The sequence below is a fragment of the Dendrobates tinctorius genome, unplaced genomic scaffold, assembly GCF_039654945.1.
Source record: "Dendrobates tinctorius isolate UK_male_01 unplaced genomic scaffold, ASM3965494v1 ptg000010l, whole genome shotgun sequence".
Classification (NCBI taxonomy): domain Eukaryota; kingdom Metazoa; phylum Chordata; class Amphibia; order Anura; family Dendrobatidae; genus Dendrobates; species Dendrobates tinctorius.
This window is the reverse complement of record NW_027361678.1, coordinates 11,056,413-11,081,165: the sequence shown is the minus strand read 5'-3', so window position 1 is coordinate 11,081,165 and position 24,753 is coordinate 11,056,413. Positions and strand designations below refer to the sequence as shown.

Sequence of the window (24,753 nt, the reverse complement as noted above, 5' to 3'; positions counted from 1 at the left end):
GCTGTATAGTCTGTGTGTGATCAGTACAGGGAGGTATAGTCTGTGTGTGATCAGTACAGGGCGGTATGACCTGTGTGTGATCAGTACAGGGCGGTATAATCTGTGTGATCAGTACAGGGCTGTATAGTCTGTGTGTGATCAGTACAAGACGGTATAGTCTGTTTGTGATCAGTACAGGTCAGTAAAATCTGTGTGTGATCAGTACAGGGCAATATAGTCTGTGTGTGATCAGTACAGGGCTGTATAGTCTGTGTGTGATCAGTACAGGATGGTATAGTCTGTGTGTGATCAGTACAGGGCTGTATAGTCTGTGTGATCAGTACAGGACGGTATAGTCTGTTTGTGATCAGTACAGGGCAGTATAGTCTGTGTGTGATCAGTACAGGGCAGTATAGTCTGTGTGTGATCAGTACAGGGCAGTATAGTCTGTGTGTGATCAGTACAGGGCTGTATAGTCTGTGTGTGATCAGTACAGGATGGTATAGTCTGTTTGTGATCAGTACAGGTCAGTAAAATCTGTGTGTGATCAGTACAGGGCTGTATAGTCTGTGTGTGATCAGTACAGGGCTGTATAGTCTGTGTGTGATCAGTACAGGGCTGTATAGTCTGTGATCAGTACAGGGCTGTATAGTCTGTGTGTGATCATTATAGGATGGTATAGTCTGTTTGTGATCAGTACAGGTCAGTAAAATCTGTGTGATCAGTACAGGGCAGTATAGTCTGTGTGTGATCAGTACAGGGCAGTATAGTCTGTGATCAGTACAGGGCTGTATAGTCTGTGTGTGATCAGTACAGGGAGGTATAGTCTGTGTGTGATCAGTACAGGGCGGTATGACCTGTGTGTGATCAGTACAGGGCTGTATAGTCTGTGTGTGATCAGTACAGGGCTGTATAGTCTGTTTGTGATCAGTACAGGTCAGTAAAATCTGTGTGTGATCAGTACAGGGCAGTATAGTCTGTGTGATCAGTACAGGGCAGTATAGTCTGTGTGATCAGTACAGGGCTGTATAGTCTGTGTGTGATCAGTACAGGACGGTATAGTCTGTGTGTGATCAGTACAGGGCTGTATAGTCTGTGTGTGATCAGTACAGGGCTGTATAATCTGTGTGTGATCAGTACAGGGAGATATAGTCTGTGTGTGATCAGTACAGGGAGGTATAGTCTGTGTGTGATCAGTACAGGGAGGTATAGTCTGTGTGTGATCAGTACAAGGCTGTCTAGTCTGTGTGTGATCAGTACAGGGCGGTATGACCTGTGTGTGATCAGTACAGGGCGGTATAATCTGTGTGATCAGTACAAGGCTGTATAGTTTGTGTGTGATCAGTACAGGGCAGTATAGACTGTGTGTGATCAGTACAGGGCTGTATAGTCTCTGTGTGATAAGTACAGGGCTGTATAGTCTGTGTGTGATCAGTACAGGGCGGTATGACCTGTGTGTGATCAGTACAGGGCGGTATAATCTGTGTGATCAGTACAGGGCTGTATAGTCTGTGTGTGATCAGTACAGGACGGTATAGTCTGTGATCAGTACAGGTCAGTAAAATCTGTGTGTGATCAGTACAGGGCAATATAGTCTGTGTGTGATCAGTACAGGGCTGTATAGTCTGTGTGTGATCAGTACAGGATGGTTTAGTCTGTGTGTGATCAGTACAGGGCTGTATAGTCTGTGTGATCAGTACAGGACGGTATAGTCTGTTTGTGATCAGTACAGGGTAGTATAGTCTGTGTGTGATCAGTACAGGGCAGTATAGTCTGTGTGTGATCAGTACAGGGCAGTATAGTCTGTGTGTGATCAGTACAGGGCTGTATAGTCTGTGTGTGATCAGTACAGGACGGTATAGTCTGTTTGTGATCAGTACAGGTCAGTAAAATCTGTGTGTGATCAGTACAGGGCTGTATAGTCTGTGTGTGATCAGTACAGGGCTGTATAGTCTGTGTGATCAGTACAGGGCTGTATAGTCTGTGATCAGTACAGGGCTGTATAGTCTGTGTGTGATCAGTACAGGACGGTATAGTCTGTTTGTGATCAGTACAGGTCAGTAAAATCTGTGTGTGATCAGTACAGGGCTGTATAGTCTGTGTGTGATCAGTACAGGGCTGTATAGTCTGTGTGTGATCAGTACAGGGCTGTATAGTCTGTGATCAGTACAGGGCTGTATAGTCTGTGTGTGATCAGTACAGGATGGTATAGTCTGTTTGTGATCAGTACAGGTCAGTAAAATCTGTGTGATCAGTACAGGGCAGTATAGTCTGTGTGTGATCAGTACAGGGCAGTATAGTCTGTGATCAGTACAGGGCTGTATAGTCTGTGTGTGATCAGTACAGGGAGGTATAGTCTGTGTGTGATCAGTACAGGGCGGTATGACCTGTGTGTGATCAGTACAGGGCTGTATAGTCTGTGTGTGATCAGTACAGGGCTGTATAGTCTGTTTGTGATCAGTACAGGTCAGTAAAATCTGTGTGTGATCAGTACAGGGCAGTATAGTCTGTGTGTGATCAGTACAGGGCAGTATAGTCTGTATGATCAGTACAGGGCTGTATAGTCTGTGTGTGATCAGTACAGGACGGTATAGTCTGTGTGTGATCAGTACAGGGCTGTATAGTCTGTGTGTGATCAGTACAAGGCTGTATAGTCTGTGTGTGATCAGTACAGGGAGATATAGTCTGTGTGTGATCAGTACAGGGAGGTATAGTCTGTGTGTGATCAGTACAGGGAGGTATAGTCTGTGTGTGATCAGTACAGGGAGGTATAGTCTGTGTGTGATCAGTACAAGGCTGGCTAGTCTGTGTGTGATCAGTACAGAGCGGTATGACCTGTGTGTGATCAGTACAGGGCGGTATAATCTGTGTGATCAGTACAGGGCAGTATAGACTGTGTGTGATCAGTACAAGGCTGTATAGTTTGTGTGTGATCAGTACAGGGCGGTATGACCTGTGTGTGATCAGTACAGGGCGGTATAATCTGTGTGATCAGTACAAGGCTGTATAGTTTGTGTGTGATCAGTACAGGGCAGTATAGACTGTGTGTGATCAGTACAGGGCTGTATAGTCTCTGTGTGATAAGTACAGGGCTGTATAGTCTGTGTGTGATCAGTACAGGGCGGTATGACCTGTGTGTGATCAGTACAGGGCGGTATAGTCTGTGTGTGATCAGTACAGGGCAGTATAGTCTGTGTGTGATCAGTACAGGGCTGTATAGTCTGTGTGTGATCAGTACAGGACGGTATAGTCTGTTTGTGATCAGTACAGGTCAGTAAAATCTGTGTGTGATCAGTACAGGGCTGTATAGTCTGTGTGTGATCAGTACAGGGCTGTATAGTCTGTGTGTGATCAGTACAGGGCTGTATAGTCTGTGATCAGTACAGGGCTGTATAGTCTGTGTGTGATCAGTACACAACGGTATAGTCTGTTTGTGATCAGTACAGGTCAGTAAAATCTGTGTGTGATCAGTACAGGGCTGTATAGTCTGTGTGTGATCAGTACAGGGCTGTATAGTCTGTGTGTGATCAGTACAGGGCTGTATAGTCTGTGATCAGTACAGGGCTGTATTGTCTGTGTGTGATCAGTATAGGATGGTATAGTCTGTTTGTGATCAGTACAGGTCAGTAAAATCTGTGTGATCAGTACAGGGCAGTATAGTCTGTGTGTGATCAGTACAGGGCAGTATAGTCTGTGATCAGTACAGGGCTGTATAGTCTGTGTGTGATCAGTACAGGGAGGTATAGTCTGTGTGTGATCAGTACAGGGCGGTATGACCTGTGTGTGATCAGTACAGGGCTGTATAGTCTGTGTGTGATCAGTACAGGGCTGTATAGTCTGTTTGTGATCAGTACAGGTCAGTAAAATCTGTGTGTGATCAGTACAGGGCAGTATAGTCTGTGTGTGATCAGTACAGGGCAGTATAGTCTGTATGATCAGTACAGGGCTGTATAGTCTGTGTGTGATCAGTACAGGGCTGTATAGTCTGTGTGTGATCAGTACAAGGCTGTATAGTCTGTGTGTGATCAGTACAGGGAGATATAGTCTGTGTGTGATCAGTACAGGGAGGTATAGTCTGTGTGTGATCAGTACAGGGAGGTATAGTCTGTGTGTGATCAGTACAGGGAGGTATAGTCTGTGTGTGATCAGTACAAGGCTGGCTAGTCTGTGTGTGATCAGTACAGAGCGGTATGACCTGTGTGTGATCAGTACAGGACGGTATAGTCTGTGTGTGATCAGTACAGGGCTGTATAGTCTGTGTGTGATCAGTACAAGGCTGTATAGTTTGTGTGTGATCAGTACAGGGCAGTATAGTCTGTGTGTGATCAGTACAGGGCTGTATAGTCTCTGTGTGATAAGTACAGGGCTGTATAGTCTGTGTGTGATCAGTACAGGGTGGTATAGTCTGTGTGTGGTCAGTACAGAGCAGTATAGTCTGTGTGTGATCGGTACAGGGCTGTATAGTCTGTGTGTGATCAGTACAGGGCGGTATAGTCTGTGTGTGGTCAGTACAGAGCAGTATAGTCTGTGTGTGATCGGTACAGGGCCGTATAGTCTGTGTGTGGTCAGTACAGGGTGGTATAGTCTGTGTGTGGTCAGTACAGAGCCGTATAGTCTGTGTGTAATCAGTGCAGGGCTGTGTTGTGTGCAGTGAGTCGCATACACTAGGTTCCACTGTGCCTCCTCACCTCTCACTCTTCTTTTCCAGGGCAGCTGGTGGTCTATCAGGTCGGGATTTTGCCCAGTCAGTTTTATGGAGTTCTGTCTGATCGGGATCTGGGTGGTTTCCAACAGCTGGTGGTGCTGGCTGTGCTGCTGATTTTGGCCATCTCTGTGGTGAGTGTGGCGTCCGGCTGTGTACGGCTGAGCTGCTGCCTTTGGTTTTTGGGATTAGTTTTACAGCAGGATGTTCCTGTGAAATATCCATAGGTTTCCATGGTGGGATGTGGCAGGCATGCACTGTGCTGTCAGTAATGTGTCACTGCACACGCTCCACGTGGCACGTGTATGGTGGTGGGGACGCCAATGATGCAGTATGGATCTGTCTCCGCAGCTGCGTAGTCTGGAGCAGTACGTGAGCAAGCTGGTCTACGTGAGCTGCCGCCAGGTCCTGACGGGACATCTTCACCGGCTCTACTTCACCAAGCAGGTGTATTATACGCTGAGCGTGGAACGGCCGCAGCTGGATAACCCGTATGTCACTAGTGGTAACCTGGCTAATGCGCCATCTCTGTCCTGGAAGTACCGCCTGGCTGGCCCCGGCTCCCTGTATGCCCTCGTTTAGGACCGTTACACTGGGGTTTGAAGAGTCCTTGCCGCAGTGATACCAGCACCAGGCCTAACTGTGGCTTTTTCTTACAGGGATCAGCGGATGACACAGGATGTTGAACGTCTGTGCCGGGAACTTGGCACCGTTGCCAGTAAACTCCTAATCACACCATTCACAGTGGTGTATTACTCATACCAGTGCGCTGTCAGGTCAGTCTGTGCTGCGCTCCTAGATTGCTCTGCCCGATAGGCTGCTGCTTGTTCATGCTCATGTCGCTATGTTTGCAGCACTGGCTGGATGGGACCGCTTTCCATATTCGGCTACTTTATGGTGGGATCACTGCTAAACAGACTTCTCATGGGCCCCATAATACCAAAGTTGGTGCAACAGGAGAAACTGGAGGGCGATTTCCGGTGAGTTTTGGCATCACGTGTAAGGCGTCCTGCCCTGGTTTGTGAGGGTCCCTGTCCATAATACCATGTAATGTACCGAAATACGACTTATTCCAATGTGGAGAACGGTGATTTACACCCAAAATGTTGCGGGAAGACGAGGTGGTGACTTTGTGCTGCCGGTCATCTCCATTATCTGCTCTTCCATGGCCGCTAAATTCTTTTTTTTCTATTTTTAATTTTTCTTGAACTTTTCCAAGAATAATATAAGACACAAATACAGAATTCAGGTTAATGTCCAGTCTTCTGAGCTCTCAGGAATATGTGCAATTCAGTGGTTAATAAGAGGCGCAAAAGATTAAAAGGGGGAGAAGGCTACGTGTCACGAAATGAAGCTAAGAGGCGAAGGCTAAGACCAGAGGGACCAAGGGGACTGGTGCCATGGTGGTAACTCCATAAAGCTACCAGGATATTGGTTGTGGCGTCCTGGATCTCAGGGGTCGAGGTGGGGGAGGCCACATCCGACGCCCATTTACATCTAGGTGAGATGGGGCTGTTTCTTGCCATCCGAGGCTCTTGCCATCCAAGTTTTAGCTGCTGTGCATATTTTTGGGGGCAGCAGCCTGGCTGTTTACTTTTTCATCCCCTCGGGGGAACCTTCAGTATGTAATTTAGGGGGTCAGGAGAAGGTGGATGTACAAGAGGCCCTCCACTAGTTCCTATAGCAGGGGGCGGCATTGGCAGGAGAGCCGGGGTGCAGGCGCAGGTAGAGTTGGTGGCTGCTCAGCCCCATGTAGGGCTCCACTTTTCTGGGGAGATATTTACACCAGGCGCCTGTTCCCATGTATCGATGTCACAGGGGACAGTAGTATCTGGTGGTAGATCTCGGTGAGAAGACCCTTGGTGGAGGGGAGCTTCCGGCATAGCCTCTCAGTGGGGGAGATTGTTCAGGCACCCAGGACATGAATAACTTAGTGGCGGACTTTATAGTAGTGGAAATACTCCCCAGGAGGAGGTAATTTACTAGAGCCAACCATTTCCCAAAGAGCTGTGGTTCAAGGGTGATCAACAGTCTTGTCCACTATTCTAAAAATTCCCACTGAGGACCAGGGTCTGACCCTCAGCCATGAGGCTCTCTGCCATCACTGGATTGTTCAGGAGATTAATCATTGGGGATCGGTTGGGGGCTAACAAAAAGTGTTTGACGAGACTTCCACAAGTTTCTCATAAAGGATATGGGGCCAAATGGTCAAAATGGGCCGAGGGGAGTTCAGTGCCATAAGAGGGTCTTGGGGTTTACTGAAGATAGCCTCAGTTTTAACCCATCTATAGTAAGCAATCTGGGAGGGACAGATCTCAGGTGCATGTTACTTTGGGTTCTATATTCTTTGTCACTAAACTATCTATAATCCTCAATGCCATTAATGCTGAGGAGATCATCCGTCCCTTATATACAGTGGTATTTAAAAGTTTGGGCACCCCTGGTCAAAATTACTGTTTTTGTGACCAGTTAAGCAAGTTGAAGATGGAATGATCTCTAAAAGATGACACATTTTCTCTGTATTTTAGGCCAAAAAAATTATATATTGTCATTTTTTACATTTTAAAAATTGCAATAAGGAAAATAGGCCCATGCAAAAGTTTGGGCACCCTGCATAGTTAGTACCTAGTAGTACTCCCTTTTAAAATATCACAGCTTGTAAACGCTTTTAGTAGCCAGCCAAGAGTCTTTCAATTCTTGTTTGATGGATTTTGATCCATTCTACCTTGGAAAATTCTTCCGTTTCTGTGAGATTCCTGGGTCGTCTTGCTTGCACTGCTATTTTGAGGACTAGCCACAGATTTTCAATGATGATCGAATCGGGGGACTGTGAGGGCCATTGAAAAACCTCTAGCTATTGCCTTTTGAGGTAGTCTATTGTGGATTTTGATGTGTGTGATCATTATCCATTTGTAGAAGCCATCCTGTTTTCAAATTCAGCTTTTTTTACACATGGTGTTATGTTTGCATCAAGAATTTGTTGAAATTTCATTGACTCCATTCTTCCCTCTACCTGTGAAATGTTCCCTGTGCCATTGTCTGCAACACAACTCCAAAGCATGATTGATCCATCCCCATGCTTAATGGTTGGAGAGATGTTCTTTTCCTGAAATTCTATGTAATTTTTTCTATGCACATACCTTTGATCATTGCGACCAAAGAGTTTTATTTTAACTTCAACGATTCACAGGACTTGTTTCTAAAATGCATTGGGCTTGTTTAGATGTTCTTTTGCATACCTCTGATGCTAAATTTTATGGTGAGGGTGCAGGAGAGGTTTTCTTCTGATGACTCTTCCATGAAGGCCATATTTGATAAGGTGTCTCTGAACAGTAGAACAATTACCACAACTCCAGAATCTGCTAAATCTTTCTGAAGGTCTTTTGCAGTCAAGTGGGGGTTCTGATATGCCTTTCTAGCAATCCTACAAGCAGCTCTCTCTGAAATTTTGCTTGGCCTTCCAGACCTTATCTTGACCTCCACTGTTCCTGTAAACTGCTATTTCTGAATTACATATTGAACTGAGGAAAGGACAACTTGAAAACGCTTTGCTATCTTCTTATAGCCTTCTCCTGCTTTGTGGGCCTCCACCATTTTCATTTTCATCGTGCTAGCCAGCTGCTTAAAAGAACCCATGGTGGCTGTTTTTTCGCACAAGGTTAGAGGAGGCTATGTGTTTCTAAACCTGTGGAATATGCATCAGCTGGCCTTTCCTAACATTGAGGGTGAACAAGCCATATCCCTTACAGGCTAATTAAGGTCTGAAACCTTGGTCAAAGTTATCTGAGCACACAAATCTCCAAAGGTGCCCAAACTTTATCATCGGACCATTTTTCTTTTTGTAATTTTTAAATTGTGAAAAAATTACAATGTGTATTACTTTTTAGCCTAAAATACAAAACAAACGTGTCATCTTTAACTTTAGGCCTTTTAGAGATCATTTAATCTTCAACTTGCTTAACTGTTCACAATAACAGTAATTTTGACCAGGGGTTCCTAAACTTTTGCATGCCACTGTAGAAGCTGCTCTAGTATCGGCCATTACTGCCTCTTGTGATCGGGCATTCCATAGTGTTATTCTGACTGCTCTAACTGTAAAGAACCCTTTCCTATTTAGCTGTCGGAATCGCCTTTCTTCCACCCGTAATGAGTGCCCCATGGTCCTGTGTAAGGTCTATTGAAGGAGTAACATGCAAAACAGAAGCCGCGGAGACACCATCACGTGTTTCTCAACGCAAGCAATGACCAGCCAGGTCTTTGCCCGGGAAGGAACAACCACGGGAAGGGCAGTCTCTAATGAAGGAAACCACCTATGCCAAAACATGGTAACCATCCACATACAGCTGTTTCGGGGTATTGCCCCTCATCAGTGTGGAGTAGGAAACTGGCTGGTAGGAGCAATGCCTAGTAAAAAGACTATGAAAAGGAGGATGAATGAACTCATGGAGATCAACATCCGACACTGCGGAGACACCATCACGTGTTTCTCAACGCAGTGATTCTAGAGCACTGCCCCCATCCCTTATGGGAAATATGTAAAACATGCAAAACAGAAGCCGCGGAGACACCATCACGTGTTTCTCAACGCAAGCAATGACCAGCCAGGTCTTTGCCCGAGAAGGAACAACCACGGGAAGGGCAGTCTCCAATGAAGGAAACCACCTATGCCAAAACATGGTATCCAGCCAGTTTCCTACTCCACACTGATGAGGCGCAATACCCCGAAACAGCTGTATGTGGATGGATACCATGTTTTGGCATAGGTGGTTTCCTTCATTGGAGACTGCCCTTCCCGTGGTTGTTCCTTCCCGGGCAAAGACCTGGCTGGTCATTGCTTGCGTTGAGAAACACGTGATGGTGTCTCCGCGGCTTCTGTTTTGCATGTTTTACATATTTCCCATAAGGGATGGGGGCAGTGCTCTAGAATCACTGCGTTGAGAAACACGTGATGGTGTCTCCGCAGTGTCGGATCTTGATCTCCATGAGTTCATTCATCCTCCTTTTCATATTGAAGGAGTAAGTCCTGTGCCGTCCTCTGTACTGACCACACATATATTTATACATATAGATGTCATCTCCACTAAGGTGTAATTTTGCTCAGCTAAACAAACCCAACGATTCCAACCTCTCATCACAGGAGAGGCCTCCATCCTGTGTAATGTAGGAGAGGCCTCCATCCCATGTTATATAGGAGAGGCCTCCATCCTGTGTAATGTAGGAGAGGCCTCCATCCCGTGTAATGTAGGAGAGGCCTCCATCCCGTGTAATGTAGGAGAGGCCTCCATCCCGTGTAATGTAGGAGAGGCCTCCATCCCGTGTAATGTAGGAGAGGCCTCCATCCCGTGTAATGTAGGGGAGGCCTCCATCCCATGTAATGTAGGAGAGGCCTTCCTCCCGTGTAATGTAGGAGATGTCTCCATCTCGTGTAATGTAGGGGAGGTATTCATCCCGTGTAATGTAGGAGAGGGCTTCATCTCGGGTAATGTAGGAGAGGCCTCCATCCCGTGTAATGTAGGAGAGGCCTCCATCCCGTGTAATGTAGGAGAGGTTTCTATCCCGTGTAATGTAGGAGAGGCCTCCATCCCGTGTAATGTAGGAGAGGCCTCCATCCCGTGTAATGTAGGAGAGGCCTCCATCCCGTGTAATGTAGGAGAGGCCTCCATCCCGTGTAATGTAGGAGAGGCCTCCATCCCGTGTAATGTAGGAGAGGTTTCTATCCCGTGTAATGTAGGAGAGGCCTCCATCCCGGGTAATGTAGGAGAGGCCTCCATCCCGTGTAATGTAGGAGAGGCCTCCATCCCGTGTAATGTAGGAGAGGCCTCCATCCCGTGTAATGTAGGAGAGGCCTCCATCCCGTGTAATGTAGGAGAGGCCTCCATCCCGTGTAATGTAGGAGAGGCCTCCATCCCGTGTAATGTAGGAGAGGCCTCCATCCCGGGTAATGTAGGAGAGGCCTCCATCCCGGGTAATGTAGGAGAGGTTTCTATCGTGTGTAATGTAGGAGAGGTCTCCATCCCATGTCATTTTTTTTTAAATCAGATCTTTTTTTATTAAACATCCAGGAATCAATACAGAAAAAATATGACATCTAACCAGTAAATAGTTACATGGAAAGCAGATATTATTTAAAGTGCAAAATTCTTTCTCTGTAAGAAAAAATAGAAAGGAGAAGATCTCAAAACACAGTTACTTATATAAATTGAGCCTACAAACAACATGGCTCCACAAATAAACAAGAAACAAAATTATACAGCAGTGCCTCAGTTCAGTGGGAAAACCACCCCCACCAGCCGCGCCACCTCGCATCATATTTTGCCCCTCGTGGACATCAGATCCGACCCCTCCAGCCCCCTCCCATCGCGCCACTCAAAATCCGCTTCACCCCCTCCCATCGCGCCACTCAAAATCCGCTTCACCACAAAAAACATTAGACTTTATTTTTGCTCCCCAAGCACCCCCTCACTGCAAGCACAATAGTAACTGGTCCATCATCGCCTCCTGCACCAACGCGCCCGAGGGGAGACCCGGTGACTCCATCCATGGCTGCCAAATTTTGTAAAACTTTCTCAATGCTTTTCTTTTTAAGTAAGCCCCCCTTTCCAATCTAATGACATTATTTAGTTTATTTTTAAGCTCTGGCAATGTTGGTGGCATAGGATCCAACCAATGATATGCCAGTATTTTTCTTGCCTGATACAGGATGCGTGCTACTCCCAGGGCCACTGCAGAGTCCGGGTCAACCCCCTCCTCGCACAAATTCAACAAACATAGACGAGGTGACGGTCGTATTGTGATATGGTATACTTGGACTATGAGTCCCAGGGTCTGCCTCCCGAAATCCCCAATACGCCTGCACTCCCACATAACATGCATCAAGTGGGCATCATTCTGCCCACACCTAACACATTGTGTATGGGGCCTAAGTCCCATTTTAAATAATAAGCTGGGTGTTTTATATACCCTGTGAATGAGATATATTTGCGAAAGCCTTTGGCATTCAGAAACCGCCAGTTTAGGGATCTGTGCTAGAATGTCGGACCATTGTTCCTCCGTAAGGGGGCCATCGTCCCGTTCCCACTTATTCTTAGCAGCAGTCAGTGGGTATGTCTCCAGATGGGCAGGCAATAATCTTTTATATAATTCAGAGATAAGTCCCCTAGAACAGTGATTTTCAACCTTTTTTGAGCCGCGGCACACTTTTTATACGTAAAAAATCCCGGGGCACACCACCAACCAAAATGGCACAAAATGACACTAAAACAGTACATATTATACATATAGTTAATAATATAGATTCTAAATGTATTTTTACTCACTCAGTATTCCCATATATATATACAGTCCCATGTAAAGTCATACATACAGTCCCACGTATATGAGCCACATAATTATCAGCATATACCATATATATATATATATATAGTATATGAGCTGGCGCTTGTACTCCAGCCTCATGGCCATAGTATTTCTCATTGTACCCCTTTATATTGCAGTATATGAGCCACATAATTATCCCTTTCTTTTAGTAATATGCCCCATCATTATCCCCTTCTTTTAGTAATATGCCCCATCATTATCACCTTCTTGTAGTAATATGCCCCATCATAATCCCCTTCATGTAGAAATTGCCCATTCCACTACCTCCATCATTTCCTTCTCCCCACCACCCCATTATTGCCCTTTCGACAACCCCATCATTGCCCTCTCCCCACCACCGCCTTCTTATCACCCCCATCACCGCCTTCTCCATTGCCCTCTCCCCATCACCGCCTTCTCCATGACTCCCATCATTGCTTCTCATCACATCCATCAACTCACCTACACACGCACACAAACACACACCTCTCACCTAGACACACACACACACACACACACACACACCCCTCACCTCTCCTCACCGGCAGCTTCCTCTCACTGGCACAGCAGCCGCGGGGCTGAATGATGATGTCATCCAGCCGCGCCGCTGACTGCTGTGTCAGGGAGGAAGCGACACAGGAACACGGGACTGCTGCCTCTCCGACCCGCCGCCCTGCTTGCCTCCACATGGCTAATTTGCATCGCATGTAAATTAGCCATGCGGACACGCGGCTAGTGTGCCGCGGAACACTGGTGCGCGGAACACTGGTTGAAAACCACTGCCCTAGAAGACTCAGATGTAAGTAGCATATGTAGTGTTTGATTATGTGTCACTATCACTGGATTTATCCTTCTCTGTTTTTCCAATGCATGTCTCAGCTGTAAGTACTGATAAAAGAAGACGTGCGGGAGGTGAAATTCTGTTCTCAATTGTTCAAAACTCTTAAGAGTATTATTTTGCAATACTTGTGACACCAGATGTATCCCTTTATCTTCCCATCTTCCGAACCCCACTAATTTTTTAATCTCTTGCAAATCCGGATTCCGTCACAATGGCCAGAAATTTATCTTCAAAAGAGACTTACCCCTGTCCCACACCCTAAAAATCATAGCCAACGTGGGGTATCGTGCCCCATTTATCTGCCGTCGTCCCACATCCAACCGGCAACCTGGATATTTCCATACCGATCCTTCTCTCACAATATCACCATCACTATCGTACGCTCCGTCTCTACCCCAACCCCTAAAATGTTGCATCTGGGAGGCTATATAGTATATGTATGGGTTTGGCACCGCCAATCCTCCCTCCTCCTTTCCTCGCTGCAGCATCTCCAAACGAATCCTAGCCTGTTTTTTCTTCCAAATTAGTTCCCGGAATAATGTATTTATTTTTGCAAAAAATTCCCTACAAATCCACACCGGAGAATTATGTACCAAATATAGCAATTGTGGCATCATTACCATTTTGATTAAGTTAGATCTACCAATAATCGACAACGGCAGACGACACCAAGCATGTACTTTTGTTCTAAATCGCTGCAACAGGGGTTCCAGATTTAGAGCCCGAAAATCCTTCGGGACTGGACTAACAATTATTCCCAGATACTTAATCTCCCGAACTACAGGGACCGGTATCTGCAAATCCGAGAAATCCACCGGGAGAGGGTCTATCGGCATTAAAGCCGATTTGGACCAGTTAATCCGAAGGCCAGACCTCAACCCAAACTCCCGAATGACCCCCATTGCCGGCAAAATCGAGGAATGTACCCTGTCTAAATATAAAAGTAGATCATCCGCGTACAATGATATCCTCAATTCCACAGTTCCACATCTAAATCCCGTTATTTCCCTGGACTTCCGAATTGCAACTGCCAATGGCTCCATCGCAGTAGCAAATAGCAAGGGCGAGAGCGGGCACCCCTGTCTAGTACCTCTCCCAAGAGGAAAAGACTCAGAGACCTTGCCATTAGCCCTAACCCTCGCCACCGGCGAGTCATACAGCAGCCTCACCCAATTTATAAATCTGTGTCCAAAACCCATTTTCCTAAGGACCGCCCACAAAAAACCCCACTCTAGACTATCGAACGCCTTAGCGGCGTCTAAGGACAATATTGCTCTTTCCCCCAGCTCCTCAGAACTATGTTGAATCCCCAAGTATAGTTTTCTAAGATTCATAGATGTGGCCCTGCCTGGGATAAATCCAGTCTGATCATTCTGTATAACAGATGAGATAACTCGGGACATCCTATTGACGAGTACCTTGGCCAATAATTTAACATCTGTTGTTAGTAGGGAAATCGGGCGATATGAATCCGGAATCTCCGGATCCTTTCCGGGCTTTAATATTAAAACTATCAAAGCTTCCCTCATAGATGGTGGGAGGACCCTCCGCCCCTCAGCCTCTTCAAATACTTTAAGTAGTTTAGGTAGCAGTAAGGGTGCATAAGTTTTGTAAAACTCGCCAGGCAGGCCGTCCGTTCCCGGAGCCTTTTCAATTTGCATCTGACCAAGCGCCTCCTCCAACTCCTCCAACAGGATGTCCCGATCCAGCGAATCCCTATCGTTATCAGCCAGTGCAGGGAGAGAGATAGCATCCAGGTACTGCTCAATCTCAGTCTCCGTGAGACTGCAATCTGATGTGTATAGTTTCATAAAATACCTCCTTATCTCACTCACTATGGCCACACTGTCCACTACAGGATCACCCGAGTCTGTTTTTAGCCTATTGATATATGAAGATCCCTCCTGTGCTCTAATGACCGTGGCCAATAAGTGTCCTACTCCCTCCCCCTCTATGAAATATTTTTGTTTGAGGAAATAACGTTTATTTGCTGCCGCCGACATGAAGTTTTCCCTGAGTGACGTCTGTACCCTCTCTAGAGTTTTTTTTGTTTCCTCTGTCGGGTTGAGCACCACCGCAGCCTCCGCAACAGATGCCTCCTGGATCAGACTCTGGGTGTAGCGTCTATTTTGGCTTTTTCGTGTGCATATTTCTCTAATATATAAGCCCCTGACATAGGCCTTCATAGAATCCCAAACTATGTGTGATGATGCAGAGTACTCATTAAGTTGAAAATATTCTAGAATGGTATCATGTAAAGATCCCCCTAAAAGCTGGATCCAGAAGGGATTAAGTTTCCAGATAGGTCTAGACAGGGTCAGAGGGTTTCCCCATGAAAGTTTGACATACAGTGGCGAGTGATCAGATACACTTCTAGGCAGGTAGGCCACCGTTTGTACATATGGGGTCATAAATGTGTTCCCAATGGCCAGGTCTATCCGTGACATAGTATGGTGAGAACTAGAGTAGCAGGAAAACTGTTTGGCCGTGGGGTTTTGGACACGCCAGAGGTCCACCATTCCCAGCTCCACCAATGTTTTAGCAAATGAGGTCGAGGCTGCGTCTTCCGATATGTTTCCCGAATGCAACTTATCCAAATAGGGATGTAAATATGTATTAAAATCCCCTATCAGAAGAGTCGGCACAGGGGGAAAGGAGTCTAAAATAGACAAGATTTTTTTTACTGGTTCGACTGAATAGGGCGGGAGGATGTATATTGCAACCAAAATAAATTGTATACCATATAGCGTGCAAAGCAAACATACAAATCTGCCCCCAGGGTCAACCACCGATTTAGTACCTGAGAACGGGATGGACCTGTGCACCAGCACACTGACGCCCCGTGCATGGGTCGAGTACGTGGAATCAGGGCTGTGGAGTCGGTAAGCCACAGTTGCGACTCCGACTCCTGGATTTTTTCAGGCTCCGACTCCGGCTCCGGCTCCGACTTCGACTCCTTCATAAATGGCCAATTCATAACAACAAATTTACTGTTGTAAAATATTAAACATCGTGCTTATTCAGTTTCTCACCATCATATAAGTAATCAGACCACTTAGAGTAAAAACTACATTTATTAGAATACAATTAGAATATAGCAAATAACTTTTATAAACTTTTCTAAACTGTAAGTAAATATGCAATAAACACTTTTATGCAGTTAATAAGAAGAAATCTATAAATTTGTCCTCAGAAAAAGTATTGCCTCTGTCAGATCCTCCTTCATGGATGCCCTCAAATCTGATCTAATTATTTTGAGAGCAGAGAACAACCTCTCTACACTAACTTGTGTTGGTGGCAAAGCAGTAACCACTCGGGCAACATCTCTGACAATGTCAGGATACAGAGGAATCGCTTGTTGCACTGTTATTTTTGATGAACGGTCAAATTTCTCAATTTCTTTTAGTGCACATGAAAAATTCTGCTGAAATGTACTGGCTGTGTTCCTTGATGGAGATGACTCTTCTATGCGGGAACGCTTTGCACGGTCCTTGTGATCCAAATATTTTTCGAAATTAAATTCTTCATCAGTTGATGATGAGGGTGAAGATGTGGCAGGACGACCAAATTCTTCTTGTTCCTCCTGACTGTTCTGCAACCCTTTCATCCTTACTGCTATTTCAAACAGAGCTTCTTTTCCTTTACTTAGCTGTTGATCATCTAGAAGAATCCGATGCATTGGGTCTACATAAACAGCTGCCAAAAGAATGTTATTTTGTAATAGTAGCTCCTCTCTCCGTTTCATTGATGTAGCAATGCCACTTGCAATTAACCCTCCTCTTTGGGACAGGCGAAACATCAGGTTCTTCCACTCCTTTAAGAAAATACCTTGAGTTAAGTCCTCTGCTTGTAATTTTTTAGTCACTGTAAATGGGTGCTCTAGCAATTTTTCCAGCTCAGTCACCTGATTCCACTGACTTTCATTTAGCGTCAGTTGAGGGTTAGCCATGTCTACAAGAAAGGTTTTCAGTTCAACCAAGCGCTGAATCATTAAGTAAGTACTGCCCCATCGTGTGGCTTGATCAATAATTGCCCCTTTTCCAGCACGTCTCTTCAAAATTGATTCAACTTTAGGGGTTCTGGCAACAGTAGCCAATTTTCTCACCTTGCCAATCAGTGCAGCAGCATGTCCTTCTTGCAGACTGTCTCTTATAGCCAGCTGTAGCGTATGCACAGCACAGCGCATGTGATGAATGAAAGAACATATTGACACAGTTTCAACAAGATCTAAACTATCATGTTGCTGTTCATCTGAAGCAACTTCAGTTTGCTCCTCAGTTACAATACTGTGTTCCTCTATTTCAAACATTTCTGTGTCTGTGGACCCAGAATGTTCTTCTAGCTGCTGGTCACCATCATTACTCTCATTCATTAGCTTAATAGTACTTATCATGTTTGAAGCATTGTCAGTTACGACAGAAAGAACTTGCTCTTTTTTAAGTTCATAGTCTTGCAGAACCTTTTCCACCAAGACCTGGAGAAACTCACTGGTGTGATGAGCTTTGGTGTCTTTTACTGCCAATGTCTTGGTAACTATTTCATTTTTGTCACAAACAAATCGGACATTGATGGCAAAATAGTTCCCTCTGTGACGTGTGCAGGCATCCATTTTAAGAAACAGAAAGCGTCCCTTGAGAGTTTTTTTAAGTTCTTCCTTTTGTTTAAAAGCTTCTTCGATTACTAATTTTCTAATACTCTCTCTCTCCAGAGAAACACCAAGCTTGCGGGCCATTTCCCCATTCAGACACATAAAAGCTGGTCGTGAAAATAATGAAATAGGCACACTATCCTTTACAACAAGCTCTATGATCTGTTTTTTAAATGTATCTACTGTCATTGTCACAGTAACTTTGTCACTGACAAAATATCTTGCAACTGATGGCTGCAAAGTTCTCTGCTCCTTTGTTTGGCTGGAAGAGCTGGGCACTGGTTCATTGGTTTGGATGCAGTCTTTCTCATCCACTGCTTTCAGTACTTCTGGATGAAAGCGCTGTAAATGTCTCTTTAGATTAGAAGCTCTGGTAGGAGCATTTTTAACTTTGCCTGAATATGCACTCATCTTGGCTTCACAGCATTTGTTTTCGTCTGGATCATTTGTCATACTCTGACAGACATAATGTTTTCTATCTTGAGTGATGGTGAAATGTTCAAATACAGCTGATTTAATGTGATGCTTCTTTGACATTCTCAGGTTTTTAATTCTGCATTCACAATCCAAATGACAATTGTTTTTCCTAAAAACAATTGTACAAAATTATTGCCAGGTCGTACAACTGATATAGTGGTCAGTAATACTGTTATTATTCCTCATGTACTCACAGTTAACTGATGCAAAGTTTGTTGAAAGGATAATACTTCTTACAGTCTTCCTCTTCTGAGTAGCAGGCAGCTGTGAGATGCTTGGAAGACGCACACCTAGTATGATCTAGTCTAGAGGAGGAGCTTTACTACTAAGAATTTGCAACACATTTTCACTTTCAGTTTCATACATTGTAAGTCGGGGGGGTTGGGGCAGCATGAGGTTAACCAAGTATAAGATTAGATAAGGGCAGTGGAGAACAGTGACACACAAGAAGTAAGAAATGTCTCTATCTCCAGCAGAACTGCTTATCACTGTTGTTCATAGTTTGATAGAACATATATATTTGAGTAACATTTATAAAATTCATATGAAAGTTCAATTAGGAAATATTAATACATTTTTTTTAAAGCTGAAGTCGTAGTCGGTACATTTCTACCGACTCCGACTCCAACCAAAACTAACTCCGACTCTGACTCCACAGCCCTGCGTGGAATGATATTCATGTGCAACCCATCCCTTCCTCAGCCAATGAATATTATCTTTCACCATGTGGGTCTCAGATATACACAGGATAGCCAGGAGAAACTTTTGCATATTAGTAAATATAGCACATCTCTTATTTGCCTCCCCGAGCCCCCTAACATTCCACGCTACAATATTAAGTGATATCGCCATAAGAGCAGACTAAAAAGTGATACATCGGAGCATACTCCACCCCCGCGGGAGAGCTGCAATTTCCACCATCCCCTGATGCACTGAATTGGGCGACACGGCTGACGCACTCCAAATCCCAAAGATCAATTATGAAATACAACAATAAAAAAAACAAACAAAACAAAAGAGGGAGAGGGAGCACTGTACACCAGTGTGCATCGCCCCTGCCCTCAAAAACAAGTGTAACTTGCACATTTCTCTCAAATAGAGAGAATCAGGACTAGAAAACTCGCCCAGAGTCCATGCAGGGAGAAGGGTCCACAGCTTGTCACTGTAACGAGTGTCCACAGCAATCCGGTCAGCTCCCGCCCTGGACCCGAAATGGAATGAACAGTAGTATTTATACCAGCATAGCGTCCTCAAGTATTCTTCCTCCTCATGGACCTCTCGTTAATATCCAGCCAGGACAGCGCCGCCTGCGCCGTATCAAAAAAGTGCGTTTCTCCATTCACATCAATCCGCAGTCTAGCAGGGTACATCATGGAATAGGACACTTGTAAGTCACGTAGACGTTTTTTAATCTCAATAAATTGCGCCCTTTTACGTTGCACCTCCATGGAAAAATCAGGGAAAATGGAAATTTTTCTCCCATTAATAGCCAGTTCCTTAATATCTCTGGATCTTCGCAGGATAGCATCTCTATCTTTAAAGTGCAGGAGCTTGAGCAAAATGGGACGTGGGGGTGCTCCCGGCGGATCCCATGTCATTTTAAGAGAGATCTCCACCCCTAGGGGCTAATAAAAGGGGGTTATAGTGGGCATCCCTGTCTTGTGCGGATAGAAATGGTTTCTGGAGAATAATGTGGTAGTTGTATTGAAGCTGTGGGTTTAGAATATAAGGATGGGACTGCTGATGAGAAGGGGGCTGAAAGGCCAAAGACTTTATCCACCGTATTTTAAGAGCCATAACCTTTATTTCCAGGACGTCCTTCCTGACAGCACCACCAGGAGGTAGTCCTTAAAAAAATGCGAAACTAACCTTTAAATAGTTTGTCTCGCCTGGCTTCAGATCATTTAATTCGTCAGATCCTTCTGACCCCTTCTGCTGCCAATCCGGATGATTTGGTCTGATCCTCTGGAACACGCACTGATAATGCATTCTCCCCCTGCGCCATGTGTGTTCCATGCTGGAATGCACGCTGGAACTCAGGGGCCATTGGTACTACTGGAACTGGAAGCATACGTTATTCAGGAGTGCGCGCTGGCCTTATGACTTACGGTCTGCGCACACACCCGCCGAATCTCATGTCATCCAGGAGCGCACGTCGGTCTTAGTCTGTGCGCTCCCCAACCAGAAGTATGTTCTGGTGTGCTCACCGCTACGTGTTCCTCCGATATGGCCTGCACATGCTCCAGACTTAGCAGCAGGAGCCCAGAGTTTCCTACAGAGGAATACGGCTGTCCCCAGGAGTAAACAGCTCGATAGGAATGTCGAGGGACCCCTTTAGATGTATCAGCATGGCTCTTTCACTATCGGAGGAAAGTTATGGAACCCCCCACGCCTTCAGAGCCTCCATTAGGATGTTCAATTGTTAGGGACTGGAAAATCACTGGAGGATGGTGGTGGTAGGGCTAGTTCTGTGTTCCTGTCCCTATCAAGGATAAGAAACACTACCTCGTGGTGATAATGTCATGATGGATTCCTGGAAACATCATTACCAGTAGTACTAAATGCTACTTTTTAGTTGACGGAGGTCGGTATATATTCGGTGGATGCCACCAAGGTTATCAATAATCTGTCAGTAGAATCCACTCTACTGAGCCGACAGGCATCTGTCAGTAGGATCCACTCTCCTTAGCCGTCTATATGGCTGCAGGTCATAGCAAGCTGAATAAAGTGACACCTTGATATCTGCGATCCGACATCTTATTCCAGAGGAAGCCACAATTTCTATGGGCACAGATCTGCATGAGACTCCTTCTCCATCACACATCTCACTGGTAACCATCACGCATCACACTGGTAACCATCACACTGTTAGTCATCACACTGGTAACCATCACACTGGAAACCATCACACATCACACTGGTAACCATCACACATCACACACACTGGTAACCATCACACTGGTAACCATCACGCATCACACACACTAGCAACTATCACACATCACACTGGTAACCATCACACATCACACTGGTAACCATCACACTGGTAACCATCACACATCACACACTCCTGGTAACCATCACACACACTGGTAACCATCTCACATCACACACTGGTAACCATCACACATCACACACTAGTAAATAACACACATCACATTTGTAACCATCACACTGGTAACCATCACACATCACACTGGTAACCATTACATATTACACTGGTAACCATCACACGCACTGGTTACCATCTCACATCACCCTGGCAAATATCACACTGGTAATTCCCCCTGTCACTAACAATAAGCTGTCTGTGGAGTCACGGGGGGAGGGGGGGTTAGCGGGTGCTCTAGTCCGCTAGCCGAAACCACATGGATTCACCTCACCGAACGCCCACTGTCTTTTCTCGTGGGCGTAACACTGCTCAGACAATACAGGGCAAGAGTAAAGCAGTGTGGCAATACTTTATTGAAATACAAATAACTGTCTGCCATAAAACAGGCAGATAACACATAGAACAGTCCCAGCACAATAACCAAGATGGTGCACATTACAGAGTCTCACCCTCCCCCTGACTCGCCAGGATAAAAGCAGCTGTGACTTCTGGGCTTCCAGGGATAACTAACCCCACCTGTGGCATGCACAGAGAGGAGGTAATGAAAATCTTAGGAAGCTGACAGTCCATTGAGGTTCAAGGTCAGGTGACCGGAGGGTCACAACCTGTCTTTTCCAAACATCTCCATGGAGCCAGGTGACTGGTGGGTCCCATTCCTGGCTTTCACAAACATATCCATGGGTTCAAATCCTGACTACCCCAATTGTATCCATGGTCCAGTGATGGTCAATGGAACAGATCTGTATTATTTCAGCCGGGGCCGTGGTCCCCTAAGCTGGCATCCTGTAGAATGACAGAACTGTGTCCCTCGTGATTGAACCATCATGGTGTCTTGGCTGCTGTCCTGTAGCAAGCCTCTGGTTCTTTCGATGTTTGGATGTATCTTTGTATGATTGTATATATCTCACTTATATAGCTCACATAGATGTTGTCCTTCAAGTCAGCATTCACAGGTAAAGGGGAAGAATGGCGATGAGACCAACTCGCATTCTTTGATTATGTATCTATTAGCATAGTTTTTCTTCCTCTGTTTCACAAGTCAACAACCTGGCTGGCCTGGACAATGTGTAATCAACATATCAGCAAACATCATTTTAAATTATTTTTCGTCTCTAGTCATCCAGGATAACAGCGCAATATGTAACTTCAATTGTCCACTTACAAGTCAATATTAGAGGCTTATATGAACAAAAGTCTATGTTTTCTTGACCAACCAGAAAGAAACGAATACATTCAAAAGTCAACATATAGATAATAGTCTGTTCCTCCTGGCTTACTGAAAATAGACTTCTGGTTAATTAAGATAAAATGCTGTGTCATCCCATCTGCCCATAGCCTTTAAGAGGTCATTTACATATAAGGAAAACGTGGATTCCTCTGGAATAAGACATTGGATGGCAGATATCAGGTGTCGTTGTATTTGGCTTCCTACGACCTGCGCCATATAGACGGCTCAGGAGGGAAAATCACTGACAGGATCCTTTTAATGGCTCTTGTCCAGAACTTTCTTATTGTGGAGGCCTCAGGTTATCGGTATCAGATTGGTGGGATCCGACACACCATCCTGTTAACTCAGCCACCACAGGGTACAGAGCTGAAGCTCCACGCCCCATGTAGTGGCCGTTCTCAGTACTGCAGTGAATGTGTTCTGAGTTGCAGTTCACAGAAGCAGCTGTTGCATTAAAAGGTATAAACCACTGGGAACTCTCAATTCTAACTATTTTTCTATCTACTGGCTAACATGGTGCAAAGATATATATCTTTCACATTGCATAGTGGGCAGATTTGTCAGCGCTATGCAATTCTGAGACCGTGCAGGCGCAGATTAGACAGCTGAAAAATGCACCAGATGGGCAGAGTGGTCTTTGCTGCTCAGTAAATAGGGGGTAGTGCTAGACTGACTGGTCTAAATGTACACCTAGTACTTGACTTTGTGTACAAAAATTTGGACCACAATAGCTCACCCTTATAAGAGCGGTCTTTCCCCCCTTATCATTCAAGATACATAATAAATACTGGTACAAGTATAATACCACCTGAGAGAGAGTGTGACTGCGCCAATCTGGGCACTTACTGCGGTCATGAGGCCTGATGGCTGCTCATCCTTGATAGGTCCGATCTCAAAAATCTGATACTCTTCCTCTGTCATAAGGGAAGAGACATCCCCGGAGCTGACAGTCACATCTTAGAAATAAGTGACAGCCACGGAGTTGCCCGTCGCATTCTAGAAGTAAGTGACAGCCTTGGAGCTGCAGTTACATCATAGTAGTCACAGTTCCAGAGCTGCACTCACATCCTAGAAGTGACAGCCCTGTAGCTGCAGTCACATCCTAGAAGTAAGTGATATCTTCGGAGCTCCACTTTCTTACTATCTCTTCATGGATGGGATCGGCTGCTGGGTTGCTGTGCCCGTCTTTTCGTAGCCTCCATGTCGCCCTCTTATGGGGCTGTCTGCACTTGTCACTGCCACCGTTCTTAACACCAAGAGGCGGTACGGGGCCAATAGTACGGGAGAGAAGACGATGGCTGCGCTGCACTTAGGTCATATCCTGATGTCTTACAGGGTCTTCTTCTGGGAATGGTCTCCTTCACGCTCACGTTTTCTTTGATTTTGTTATTCTCTTCACAGTTTCAAACATGTGGAGATCCGTGTAAATGCCGAGGCAGCAGCTTTCGCCAGGTAGGGCTAGTTATCTGCACCATTTATCTGAATTATGGAGGCATGTGTAGTAGAAATTTCACTGTCTTGTCTGCTTTTGTGACTTTTTCTCCTGAATTTGCTTTTCTGGCCTCTCAAATATATACTGGTGACCATTGTGTGTTAAAAGGGCCGGGGACGTGGAGCATACCAGGACGTCAAAGCGGCTGCAGCACCTCATCAGCGCACAGAAGGAGCTAATGACCCAGGAATTGTGGCTGTCCCGTGAGTGTGCAGGCGAAGGTGGCATCATTTCCTTCGAACGTGCTGGGGAAGCTGGCTTCCTGTTCCGACAAAGTGCTGGGGAAGCTTGCGTCCTGTCCCGCATACGTGCTGGGGAAGCTGGCGTCCTGTCCCGCGAACGTGCTGGGGAAGCTGGCGTCCTGTCCCACGAACATGCTGGGGAAGCTGGCGTCCTGTCCCGCAAACGTGCAGGGGAAGCTGGCGTCCTGTCCCATGAATGTGCTGGGGAAGCTGGCATCCTGTCCCGCGAACGTGCTGGGGAAGCTGGCATCCTGTCCTGGGAACATGCTGGGGAAGCTGGTGTCCTGTCCCACGAACGTGCTGGGGAAGCTGGCGTCCTGTCCCACGAGCGTGCAGGGAGAAGGTGGCGTCTTGTCCCGTGAACGTCCTGGAGAAGCTGGTGTCCTGTCCCACGAGCTTGCGGGGGAAGGTGGCGTCCTGTCCTGCGAGCGTGCTGGACGAGGTGGCGTTCTGTCTCGTGAGCGTGCTGGGCAGGGTGGCGTCTTGTCCCACGAGGGTGCGGGAAAAGGTGGGGTCCTGTCCCGCAAGCGTGCTGGGGAAGGTGGCGCCCTGTCCCTTGAGAGTGCGCGGGAAGGTGGCGCCCTGTCCCTCTAGCGTGAGGGAGAAGGTGACGTTCGGTCATACGAGCGTGTGGGTAAGGTGATGTGGGGCATGGTGGTCGTTCTTATCCTACTCT

The 24,753-nt window shown here is 45.9% G+C and overlaps 1 protein-coding gene across 7 annotated transcripts in view; it reads left to right on the top strand.

Annotated features, from left to right (window-relative positions):
- ABCD4 (ATP binding cassette subfamily D member 4) overlaps positions 1–24,753 on the top strand; it is a 141,003-nt gene that overhangs the window by 23,848 nt on the left and 92,402 nt on the right. For 5 of the 7 annotated variants that reach the window (XR_012234364.1, XR_012234370.1, XR_012234362.1 and 2 more), the window contains exons 3-8: positions 4,688–4,815; positions 5,033–5,172; positions 5,341–5,457; positions 5,536–5,661; positions 23,745–23,795; positions 23,944–24,038. Coding sequence is in view for 1 of the 7 variants with exons in the window: in XM_073586800.1 (XP_073442901.1) it covers positions 4,688–4,815; positions 5,033–5,172; positions 5,341–5,457; positions 5,536–5,661; positions 23,745–23,795; positions 23,944–24,038 (657 nt within the window). In the remaining 6 variants the exon portion in view is untranslated. Of the gene's footprint in view, positions 1–4,687; positions 4,816–5,032; positions 5,173–5,340; positions 5,458–5,535; positions 5,662–23,744; positions 23,796–23,943; positions 24,039–24,753 lie in introns of those variants that run through there. The other 2 variants (XR_012234375.1, XR_012234372.1) reach the window with 2 other exon arrangements.